This window comes from Electrophorus electricus, chromosome 17 (assembly GCF_041902795.1).
Source record: "Electrophorus electricus isolate QZ-2024a chromosome 17, ASM4190279v1, whole genome shotgun sequence".
NCBI classification, from domain to species: Eukaryota; Metazoa; Chordata; class Actinopteri; order Gymnotiformes; family Gymnotidae; genus Electrophorus; species Electrophorus electricus.
The window spans coordinates 16398780-16411865 of record NC_137513.1 but is presented as its reverse complement, the minus strand read 5'-3'; the positions used below and the strand labels follow the sequence as shown (position 1 = coordinate 16411865).

General features: G+C 38.7%; 1 protein-coding gene across 2 annotated transcripts; it reads left to right on the top strand.

The window, feature by feature from the left end:
- Positions 1-6651: 6651 nt before the first annotated feature.
- prrx1a (paired related homeobox 1a) lies at positions 6652-12869 on the top strand. Of its 2 annotated transcripts, none has more exons than XM_081700435.1 (4): positions 6652-7533; positions 10302-10477; positions 11393-11574; positions 11786-11943. In XM_081700435.1, the coding sequence occupies exons 1-4, from the start codon at positions 7287-7289 to the stop codon at positions 11793-11795; spliced, it is 615 nt and encodes a 204-aa protein (XP_081556561.1). In that variant the 5' UTR covers positions 6652-7286; the 3' UTR covers positions 11796-11943. The 2 variants fall into 2 exon arrangements, with proteins under 2 accessions (XP_081556561.1, XP_026884183.1); XM_027028382.3 differs by lacking the exon at positions 11786-11943 and adding an exon at positions 11951-12869 and having other exon boundaries at positions 6654-7533.
- Positions 12870-13086: the final 217 nt, after the last annotated feature.

Genomic DNA, 13086 nt, shown 5'->3' with positions numbered 1-13086 from the left:
CCTGCCTTCTCCCTGATCTGGGTCTCAGCATCCCAAACTTGCCACAGATGTCCAGAGCTGAGAGGTCAGGGATGAAAATTAAAGAACAAATTCAGAACAGCAGTGAGGGGGCCCAGAAGAGGGTGGAGGTAACACATCCTTAACAGGGGGGTTCAAGAGAGTCCACAGAGCATATGGCATCCTTAAAACACAATGATTAGAGCAGGCTGTCAATCAAAAGGAGGCTGCTGAACTTTTTAGTGATGGATGCTCTTAAGGAATATAAAACACACAATCATATTCACAAATACAAACACACATATACAAACACACACACACACACACACACACACACACTGTACTTGTGCACTGTGTTTGCCTTTCTATTAGCTTACAGTTGTCTTACCTCGTCCCCTTAGGGAAGGTTAGGGTCAGGGGCAAAAATCTGAACCTCTGAATTTGTGCTGATGTGTTCAGGGGGGTGCCCTGTTTTCCTGGTGTCAAACCTAGGTTGATATACTCTAACCTTAGACTCTCATCCCACAGAGTATCCCGCAAGCAATTTCCTGTCTATAAATCATGCCAGGCCTTTATTTCAGGCCCCTGTTCCCTTGTCTTACATTCTAAATGTATGATTCACAAGCATTGTACTGTAAAAAGTGTACATGCAGTACACTGTCACTATAGAATGAGCACGGGCCTTTAGACCATTCAGTGAATGAATGTTTTACTTATGCAGAAATCCCCCTGTCTTCATTTGGATAGGAGACCCCAATGTGAATGTCTCTGCAGTTTCAAAGCAAAAAAGGGCTTTGTTTCAAAGCAGCCACATGCGAAATTGCCTATAGTCCAAATTTAAATACTGTGTCTGACATGCACCTTAACTTTTCACTGAAGATTAAACAGCAGTCACATAAAAAAAAAGGATTTTGGTTCTGATTTGAAAGAAATTCATATCCACCATTACAGCAAGTGATCACATATCAATACCATTTCTAAACCCTTTAGTCTGTATAGGTCAGAAATAAAGCATATGTAATTTATCCCAGTGTCTTGTTTTCATTTTTACTCTTACACTTCTTATTGAGCCTGTTTCTAAAAAGCATACATTTTTTTCTTTTTCGATATTTATTTTAGCAGGCTTTATTAGCCATATTTGTGATTTTAGTGTTCTTCCCCAAATAAAACACAGGTATCAGTCTATACGGTACAAGCTTTTGTTAACATTTCTAGCAACAGGAAGCATGCACAGAACTGTGAGCCTTAACTCTATGCTTTTCTCTCAGCCCTTATGTAAATTATTATAAAATCCAATTTCCTGTTTCCTTCCATTATAAATAGTATCACTATGATAATGTGCACCTTGGGCTCTTCTGATCCTGTCAGATTGGTGGAGAAGTCAGCTGTTAGTTTGTATGAGTTAATGAGTGATAGTTGGTGTTTCTCTCTGAAGTCCTGTTCGCATTCACATATGGAGGAGGAACCACAAATGGCCTTTGTAGAGCACTGTTTAGAAACTTAAACTACATTCTGTGGTGTGATCTATATCCAGAGTGTTGTTTTATGCATGTGTATGTGTGTGTTTGTGTGTGGTTGTGTGAGTGCGCATGCGTGTGAATAACTCATGCCTACAAGTTTTAACTGATGTGTTTTATGTTTTGTTCACCCAGTAAAAATAAACCCTAAGGAATGAAACGGTGGATGAAAATATCTTGGCACTAAAACAAAGGTTTGATTTGATTCAATGATGTGGATTGTTCATTAGCCTTGATTTGAAAGCTGTAGAGCACAGCCAAATGTTGAATGGGGGCTCATTAGATCATAAGGTATCACCCTTGAGCAGCAAACAAATCCTGTTAGCTTGTGTTAATGATGCATTACGCAATTTCCTTTAAGTTTCAATGATTTGAATGGATGTGAAGTTTACACACGCAGTATTGTCTATTTCATTAGCACTCAAACTGTTTAAAGTTCATGAGCATAAACTCAGTGTAATGTAGTTATAACCTTCACAGTTTTAAATATTTGAATCATATTAGTACCACTTGTAGTTTTATGCCATTTTATGGTAATACTCCCTATTTGCTTCAAAGTTCTGAAACAAATTGATGTGACATTTTTTCGGCAAACATTCTTCTGAACTTGGCTTTAAAGGTTTTTTTGGAATTGACTTGCCTATAATGTATTCAGTGCTAAAAATACTATTATATCTTCATAGCTTGGCCTTCAAACCCTGCTGCAGCCCATATGTTTTCTGTTAAAGTAGCTCATTTTGCCAGTGCTGTCCCACACTGGGGAATTCTATATATTGTGACTAATGATCTTTTCAATTTCAGAAAACTTTATTGGATGTTAATGGGCACTGCTGTGAAGTTGGGTATGGTATGTCAAGTGTTCTAAAGGTCCAGCAGGCACTCTTGTTCTGTTTAAGCACTTCCCATCATGCAACTGTGTAGGCCAGATACCTTTAATTCGGTTATATAACCCCTGCTTCATCAAAAGGCATCTTCTTGATCAACATTCATCACAAAGGTGTAATCTTCCAACCAACCAATAAGAGTCTACTAGAACAACATTTGCTTGTATTATTTACTAGGTAGAGTCAGAAAGAAACAAAAAAAACAGACACTTTGCGTCACATTATGTTTTTGCTTTTTTTTTATTTCTCTGCTTTATTTCCAGAATTTAGTAGCATAATTCTGTGTAAATCACACAGGTATTTAAGTTTACATTTGTTTAATCACACAAGGCTCACAAGACCACAATTCTTAATATATTTAAAATCTAGTTTTCTCTAAGTGACCCAAAATAACTCCATCATTCAAGAAGCAGCTTAATGGCCAATATTAACGCCTCGTGTTAATAAACAAGCGTTCCGCCGGCCATGCGCTCGATCCGAGCTGATATTCATCACAGCGCTCTAATTTTGTTTATCTTCGGGTGCTCCCGCCTCTTTGCGACAGTCATCAATTAGCTACTTGAACCTTTCTCGTCGTCATGGGCGCGACCTTTGGGTCGTCCGGGTCACGGGGTTAATATAAGAATGAGCCCAATTTCTAAACAGCGTGAAGTCTCACGGGGACGCTGGAATTCGAAGGGGTTCGTGCTTTTCAACTAGAGAGGCCAAGAGCTCTTCATTGAGCTTATAACAATTCAGTCGATGATGTAAGGTAAAACGGATGACTTGCATTTCTTGTCACTTATGGCGCATAACATCATCAACGATGGGCATGAACACTTTGAACACAAATGATAATTTAGGCCGTTTTCGAACAAAAATCTACTTTTGCAGCCAAATGCCCTAGCACAGAAGATGTTTTATTATTATTTTGATGACAGAAACCTAAACGTTTCACATCTTATTATTAGGCTACATCAATGCATCAATGCTGAGAATTAGTCCTATGTCAGGTAATTTAGGGTTCCGACAGATCTACATTTCACAACAAGAGTGGCCATTGCATTGTAACTTCATTCACTTCAGAGCCTGGATGACGCTTCTTGAGTAGGGGTTATGTTAATTTTGACTGGCACAGGTTTAGAACTCAATACAGTGGAATATGCCCAATTAGTAAATCTACTGTAAAGGTCTTTTAACAAAATTTGAAGCTGGTATGCTGTCATTTCACATTCATAAAATACGTCCAGTTTTAAGTGTTTTATTACTTTAATAGCACCTTAAATATCTCGGTCACACATTTCCTTCCATCCTATGAAAGTTCTCGTTAGAGGCTTAAATCGACGACATTAGGTTGATTGTACTCCGCATAAACTATCGTGGTTAGGTCATAAGTCGCTGCATAACTGAACCATACTGTAGAGCATAAATATTCAGTTTTGTATGGAGGTGGGGCTTCATGGAACCAGCTTCCTTTGGAGCTGTTTTTAATTTGGGTGGGGGTCGCCTGTCCAGACAGCTTGGGGGGAAAAACGTAACTCAAGAAGTGAAAAGACGCTGAGATCAACCTAAAGCCTTCTAAAGACTAACGCCACAGGCGACGCATTAGTTATAGGTTGTGGCCTTTGACACACAATGTAAACTATATTAATTGTAGCCTAATAATCGGATTATTATAAATCATTAATAACGAGCCACCGCGTGTTATGAGGTGTATGAGAATTATTCTTATGTGCATTGTTTTTAGAAAGAAACGTTTACAAGTGGTAGAGTGTATTCATTTTCACTGAGAACATTCGCCACAGCTTTATGCATTCATTATATTGCACTTCATCTCTAATTCACACTATTAAGGACGGTCCCTTTATGCGTTAATGTTAACTGTAAATGATATGCCCCAATTTTGTGTACATAAAAATGGCACATTGCCTAAAAACTGCTTTATGGCTGTGGTTAGTTAAAAAGAACGCAATACAAACATTAAAGAGTTAGTAGATAAAACACTAGGAGCACACCATAAACATCCACAACGGATTGACATGACATCGCGCTTTTTAAAGCCTGAAGACAACAACTTGTTGAATATCTTTGGTTCACAAACCCTACACACTCTCTACAACATACTCGCAGCCGTTTGCTCTGTTCTGAGCAACTAGAGCGCTGTCCAGTGACCTTTAGTGCTGATTGAACGATCAATATGACCTACTGCCAATTAGGTCACAAGTCCTCTATACGCCGTTTTACTTTGTTCTTTATTTTTCATTAGATCCCCTTGTCTTGCGTCGGTCTCTTTGATAGGCTACTAGATGATGGAAACTTTTACGGATGTACTTATCCTAAAACATTGCATTTGTGAAATGCTAAATATGAATTATTAAATTACTAAATGTACTGTGCATTAAAATATAAATATCTCACGGTGTCACAACAAATGAACTGAGATGGTGTCAAGACTTCAAGTACATTGTGCTTTGGACAGAGTTGTGAGAAGGAGGTGTAGCCTAATTTTTGTCCTTTGATCATAGAAATACCTGAAATAGTTGACATTAGCGACATTTGTAAAGGTGTTTGAAATTTGTATTTGTCCAACAATAGCCTAAATAAATCTAGTCCGAGTTTTGCCCTTAATTAGATCTACACCAGAAATATTATTGTTGTTGTTGTTGTTGATGTTACTTATAGTTTAAGGTCGTCATTAGAGCTTATGTTGTGACCCAATTGCCGCGATTTTATATAGGCTAAATATGTCACCCTAGTGTTGACGCGAATATTTAATAGCCTACCTTCATTATGATTTATATTTTTAATGGTTATTCAGAAAATACCATCTATCATGTTAAGGACTGGTCTTAAATATGAGTCCAGACAACATTCCATAACATACGACGTTGCAGTTTAGGCCAAGCATCATTTGAATATTTTGTATGTTAAAATCACTGAGAGCACGGGTTATATATATTATCGAACAGCTAGTATGTTAAGTTATTTTAATAAAGCCAAATTTCCCACATATACTGTCTTACCCGTCATAGCTTTACACAGCACAAGCGTATTTCATAACGTCTGAAAACAAACCAAGCCAACTCATGAAACGTGAACAGGGAAAAATTGTAAACAGATGTCTGACAATAATTTAGTTTAATTATAGATTAACCTATCTCTATATTCAGACGGTTGTCTTAATTTTCTCGCTCACCCTCAGCGATACCAGTATTAAGCACTGTTTCCGGTTAACCGCACGGTTCATTGGCGGTGCAGTTTCGTACAGGTTTTCATTTGATAAAGGTTATGCTTTAAAATTTTACAAACACGGTGCATTTTCGTGTGTGACAATTACAACTTGCCCCTTTCACAATTTCAGAGATGCACTAGGCCTAGACTTTTTACTTCACCTTATTTCTTAAGGTTAAAAATATAGAGGCTCTTGAAGCAAGCGGCAGATCTGGGCTAAAGTTAGTTTATAAAATAAACCAATATTATTCCATACGCACTAATTATTAAAGTGTTGCATGTTTGATCTAATTGGCTTCCAAAGATTCTTGAAAGACCAGTGGACTGTGTGGTTTCCTCTGTGCTATATATAAAAACGAGAAAGGTCCTCTTTTTACGTGAAGTCCACGTTTTGATATGGCGCTGATTTATGAGTAAAAAAAAAGACAAAAGCATCGCGCGCTCGCATGGCGAAGCGAGCGCTTGGGCTTCAAGGCAGAAACGGGATATGGAGGGAAACTAATGATGAAGAAACGTCTACTCAATCCAAGATCCTTAATTAAATGCACGGAAAGAACGAGAGAGGCACCGCACATCTGGATTCAATCTACGCCCCTTTGATGGCATAAAGTGTTCTTTTCCCAGACCGGGGGGGGGGGGGGGGGGGGGCATCTTGGAGCCTGAGCTCATGTCATTGCGACACAAGCAGAACTCGGTCCCCTCCTGTCGTGAGATTGGCTAATAGCGCACGCAGAGGTTCAATTATCCGCTGAAAAGTCGTTCTCTAAAATAGAAAACATTTTAATGTCAAGCGGAGAATACTGACATATTTCAATGATGCCTTTACTCATTAGATTAATAAAATCTTGAGCAGCGTTACATTTAAGATTAAATTGAACACCCCCCCCCCATCCTCCCAAAAAAAGAGAAGAAAACATCAAAATAATTTTAAGCCAACTAAAATGATTATTGGCTGTATTTCCAAATTCCAACTGAAGTCCTGTGTTTGGTTGTGTTGTATGAGAGCGCATACTAGGGGTGGGGAACATTGCGTAGGAGCTAAGATGGGACTCGGTAAAACGTCAGAAACAGGGAAAAACATTGCCACGTAATTAGGGCTCCTTGTACGTCCATCAACCTTCCCAGGGGTTTCAAATGCTCATTTATTTTGCTCTCAAGCTCCCCCTTAGCGTTAGTCCCAGTAGTTTGAAGTAACAGAACAGTTTCGTGCCCAGAAGAGAGAGGAGCTCACCGCGCGTGTCCGGACTTTCATCGCGGGGCGTAAATCAAGTATTTGCCGCGATCGCACCATTCCCGCAGGCTTAAGTCACTACTGTTGTCAAGGCGTTTGCGGGAATGTCAAGAGAACGTCTGACTGTTCATTAAGAACTGGAATCATCGGAGAAGGCAAATGGTTTCATAAATCGTGACCTGGAGAGTCCTGATTTGGTTACGTTGTGGCGCTATTCTGGAAAGCAATTTCTAACGCATGGTTTCTAAGTTTTTGGGGTTGTGATTAGAAAAGAGATTCGGCTTGGATCCACGCGGGACTGACCTTTGGATCTAGCATTAAGGAGAAGATTTGTGTCGAACACAGGTTATTTGCTTATGATTCAGAATAAATCGATGTTGGTTGTAGCTAAGAAACATTTGGGGCATCTTATACAATCACCTTTTACGTTCTTGTTCAGTTTGCGTCATGACTTCTAGTTATGCCCATGTAATGGACAGACCAGCCACGCTATCAAATCGCTTGGAGAGTCCAATCACTGCAAATCTGGAAAATTTACAGGCTAAGAAAAACTTTTCAGTAAGTCACCTGTTAGACCTGGAGGAAGCGAGGGAGATGGTCGGAGCACAAGCGGACGAGAGCACGGGAGAGGCGGGCAGGAGCATGCTGGAGTCGCCTGGTCTGACAAGCGGCAGCGATACTACGCAGCAAGAGAGTAAGCTAGCGCAACGTGTGATTTTTCCCTCTCATGACAATGCCTAGGCTCCTATTTCTAATTAGTACTTTAATGAAGAGAGAACTGCTTCATTAGTGCACGATTTTAAATGACAAGCCTTCCAAAGCTGGCAGGGCTCATATAAGTCACTAAGCAAAACGACAATTTTACACACCGCCCTAAATTTAAAAAGCAACTGATTATTACTGTAGCAGATTACTCTTTTTCATCATATAGTTACTTTGTTCTAGTTTGATGGGGGTTTTTTTTGTTTTTTTTTTTACTAAAAATGCACAATAAATACATCGTTAGGCTAGTGTTACAGGTTAAAGTTAATTGACTTCCACAGCCTAGTATGACAGTTCTGTATAAATCCTCCATATTTTTTTTCCTGGACGCTGACAGGACGCTTCAAATTAAAGGTAGGCCTAAGTAAAAAAATGTCCACGTAACAAAGTGCGACGGGATAGGCTAGGTTAAGAGTTTACAGAGTACAGCATACTTGAGTTATCTTCTATACTCTCGTTTCGGGCTATCTGTCTGTCTGTCTGTCTGTCTGTCTGTCTAATGTATTTATTTATTTATTTATAACTTGAACCAGATTCATTCATATATTATTTTATTTTACACGTGCCTTCGTCAATGCTAAAGCCTACTAAAGACCAACAGAGAGTTTTGATTATCTGTATTTCAGCGTTGTTTAGTGTATTTCTGTGAGCGTTTAAAATGTTGGGGGCGTTTTCCACATTTGAATTGTGGAGTTGTTACACTAGCCTAATTTAATTAGTCCAAATTGTCTCTTGAAGGCCTTCAGTTATTAAACCTTTTAGGACCCTTGGCAAAATTCTTTAATCTATATTCAAATCTTTTTAAAAATTAAGAAATGTAACAACAATGACATAAAGCTTAAACGCCACAGATAGAGATATTTGATCTAGGCCTACTTTGTATCTTTATTCTTACAGAAAAAGAATAAGAATAAGAATTGAACATCTTATTTTATAAATAAAGCTAATCATTTTAATTCGAGGTCTAAATCCTAATGTGCCACTTCTTTTTTTCTTAACCTCGTGATGCAGCGTTTTGTATATTGCAAAAATGAAGTCTAACCGTTATATTCTTTTGTGTAATAAATCTGGCTCAGGGAAAATTTATTATGATTTTGTTGATATGGGAAATAATCATTTTGATGGAGCTATATTAATTCTGCGTGCAACAGTACTACCTTTTATGAACCGTTTAAAATGATTAAGCTAACTGTAAGCTTTCAGTGACACAGCACTAAAATGAAACTGGTAGACTGTACACATACTTATTATGATAGGCAGTCATTAACTAGGTCTGCAAAAGTACTGGTTAAGCCATGTGTGACACCAGCCAATGATCTAAGATAAATATGCCTAAACGTCATGATACGTATTATAATTAATAGCCTCTAACAAGATGGAATCCGTTCTTTAAACCTTGTTTTGGAGTTACAGCTTTGGGAAAGCTGAGGCAAATCAATTCGTCACCGGGATATTTCTCTCAGTCATTCTAAAGGTTTATGGGGTTATCCAAGGGCTGATTGATGTGTTCAAGACGTGTGTCTGTACAATGACTGCCTTTCTTACCTCGTTTGCGGTCTCTGGGGATAAAAAGCTAGCCTGTAGTTTGGGACTGGCACGGGATATATTCGAGCCTTCGCTATAACTCCGGTTATTGCGGAGATTGTTTTTGCAGAGCTATAATGCCCGCTAAGACATTGCAGATAAAAAACAGTACGAAAAATATTGTCTGATGTTTTATATTTTCCAGATATATATGATGTAAACTCCGGAATGTCATACATGGCTTTAGTTTCGACCGGCCTGACGAGTCTTTCTGAAACCTGTAACCTGTAAATGTACCACATTTATACCAGTTAGTTTACCAAAGATATCCCACCCTCAAAATAAACGAGTTGATCAAATTTTGTCATAATGCATTTTAATTAACGAACACGTTTGTCCTCTCGTTTTTCAATCACTTCTATTGATGCTTTTAATACGCACACCATCACAGTATATTGTTTGTTGTTGTTTTTTTATTATTTTAAAACATGTTATTCTACAGCATGTAAGGTAGTTTTTTTCCAGCTGTATTTTTGATTGGGTAAGTATATAAGCGCAGATTCTAAAATGATTTTCGGAAGCTAAAATGCATACCAATACGCCAGAAACGTGACGTATTGGTAAAAACAGTGTAAGCTTTTTCTATCGATCAGCAACAGCAAAGAAAGGAAATAATTAGATTAAACCAAACATAGTTTTACTTATTTCATTGTTAACATCACTCTTAAAGAAGAGGGAAAGAGGAATGTTATGTTTCGTGATTGATCATGACAGCGAAATCGCGAGTTAAACCTATAGTGTTGAAGGCTAGTTGGACAAGAATATGATAAGAGTTCATTCAGCACTGGAAATCTTGGTGTACAGGGAGGTTTTATTTGCATGTTTTTTCGTATTGAACTGATCTTATACTGTAAAATCTGTTTTACTGGATTCCTATGTCTGGACTGATTAAAATGTCCTAACATAATGTATTTGTCTATAATATACCTTTTAGTACAAATGACAGAACTCTTTTATTAACTCTTTTATCCAATCCCTTTTATTAATTTAGCAAAATATTTTTTATGAGGCCACCTAGGTATTTTAATTAAACAATTTTAACAGCATCACTTTGTGTGTGTGGGTGTGTGTGTGTGTGTGTGTGTGTGTGTGTGTGTGTGTGTGTGTGCGGATCAGATGAGCAGCTCAACTCAGAGGAGAAGAAGAAACGTAAGCAGAGGCGAAACAGGACCACGTTTAACAGCAGTCAGCTCCAGGCCTTGGAGCGAGTGTTTGAGAGAACACACTACCCAGATGCTTTCGTCAGGGAGGACCTAGCACGCAGGGTGAACCTCACTGAGGCTCGTGTGCAGGTCAGTGATCCAAAACGCCAGCAGTGAGGTTGTTATGACCCATCATGACACGCAGGCCTCACAAGGCAAACGGTCCACTTCCAGTTCCGTAGAATTGGGTAAAACCCTCATATAGATATTCTGTTAAGGACCAGCAATGAATGGTTCTACCTGGCATTTACAAGTTGTCTTAACCTAGAAGTGGCAACAAGTTACAGTCTGTAGAAAAAGCTTTGAAAACTATGAAAGGTTTTCAACCAGTCGACTTTGGAATTTGGCAAAGTATACTTTATACACAAAAGGAGAAATTGATTTTGGTGGGATATTTTTTTGTTTGCTTGATTTGTTTTTTTATCTATTTATTTTATTTGTTTATTATTATTTCTTTACTGAATAATTTAAATAGAATCAACAGGGGTTTGTTACAGTTTTTAGATGAATTATAAAGCAAATAAAAAAATTCTGCACTCTAAGCATGTGAATATGTGAAGCAATACTAGAAGATATATAGAATATGTAAGTTGAACTTGTGTAAGTGATGTAAGTGAATTGCCAGGTTGTGCATCATTTCATGTGTAACATCTGCAGTTTAGAAGTGCATGTGACATGCTACTTTTTATCACATGACTCATGGAAAAGCTTACCTGTAACTGGAACTGTGTTGGCAGTCTGAAAGAGATTGATTCAGGAATCACACACAAAACAGAGTGCCACTGAATTTATTACCATAAAGTGCCCCACAAGGACCACAGGAAGCTATGGCACATCTACACACAACTTTAAGAATGTCATGCACATTGCATGTTATACATGACACTACATGACACTATTATCTACTTTGTCACTTATTCATACTCATCATCTATGAGATATGAATGCCGGTCTGTTGAGGTCACATGCATTTATTGCTTTGTTTTGTCTCCTGTGTATCTGCAGGTTTGGTTTCAAAACAGACGGGCCAAGTTCCGGCGTAATGAGAGGGCCATGCTGGCCAGCAAGAATGCCTCACTCCTTAAGTCTTACTCAGGAGATGTGACGTCGGTGGAACAACCTATCGTGCCACGCCCAGCCCCCAGACCCAGTGACTACCTGTCCTGGGGCAGCAGCCCTCCATATAGGTAACAGTCATCTACCTTCCAAAGCTGGGAACAGGCCAATTTGGCCAACACCACCGGCTCATAGCATATTTATTAGCATTCTGAAATGTTGTAGTAATGTGTTTGACACATGTTGGCCCTCACACACATTCTTTATCCATGATTAATGTTGTTGTGGTTGCAGATGATTGCACAGAGTTCATGTGATGAAACTGTAATGGCTATTTTGCAGCTTCGTCTGAATTTCAGGCATCTTAATTCCTCCGGGCAAGGAACTGGAATTATGAGATAATTAAATTTGTGTTGCTCAAAAGTGTTCTGTTTACAAACTACAGAAACAAGCAAACAAACAAACAAAAAACCATTCTGACCTTCAGTGCTGGCCTTTGCCCCTTAGTGCCATGGCAAGCTACTCACCGTCGTGTGGCAGCAACAACACAGCCCAAGGTGTGAATATGGCCAACAGCATCGCTAACTTGAGACTGAAGGCCAAGGAGTACAGCCTGAACCAAGTGCCCACTGTGAACTGAGAGAAGCCGTACAGCCAGGACAGCGAGTGGCACAGCGCCTCTGTCACCCCAGCCAAAGACACTGCCGCTGTGCATACGAATGTACTCTGTCTGTGCTTTAGTGTGCAGTGGTGTTCATCCATCTACTCCAAAAGGAATGGAGGAAAAATAGATTATCCAAAGCTCTAACAGAAAAAAGAACTCTTTTCTAAAACTCTGATTTACGTAAGATGCTGTCATGTTTTTGGCAGTCAGTGTTGACATGTGGGGAAACTTTGGGGGTTTTTTTTTGTTTTTTTTTTTAAAACACAAAATGGAAAGTTTGTGTATTCATATTCGCTGTGGCGACAATGGGTGTAGCCCCTTGAAAGGAAGACATGGTATGGAGTCCTGGAGACTGCAGCCAACCACTGAGAACTGATCACCTCTATGGAATTCAGCTGCAGCAATCTTACAGACTCTTTGAAGGAAGCCTTCAGAATTCTTTCTTGATTTCTCCCAGGACATTCACTGCAATATATTTAGATTGTAAATAGCGAATACCTTTGTTTTTTAGAATAAGCAGGTAAAACATAACTTTGTAATGAACATATTCTGATTTCTCTTTTGGGTTTATACAATCATCCACATGCTGTGGCTGAGTGTGCATTTTTGATGTATGTAATGTTAGATCCATGTCATGCTGTTTTTTTTTTTTTTTAAATAAGGAAATCACTCCTGAGTCTAAATCCTTGAAGCCTTGTGTACATTGTCTGAGAATATCTAAACCTGTAATATTCCTTTGCAATTAAAAACATGTGCAAGCAATGTTGAAAGTTTTACAGAACTGTTGGGTTATAGAACAGAAACAATCTCTCCATCTTTCATCAAAAGCCATTGCTGCCCTGAGTAGCAGCAAAAAAGCTGACACACCAGACTGTTAAAAGGGCGCTGTGAAAATGAGAAATGTCGTCTTTGTGACATAATGAGTTTATGCTAACATTTTTTCCTACATCTCGTCTCCACTTCTCTGAGTTGTTGTGGG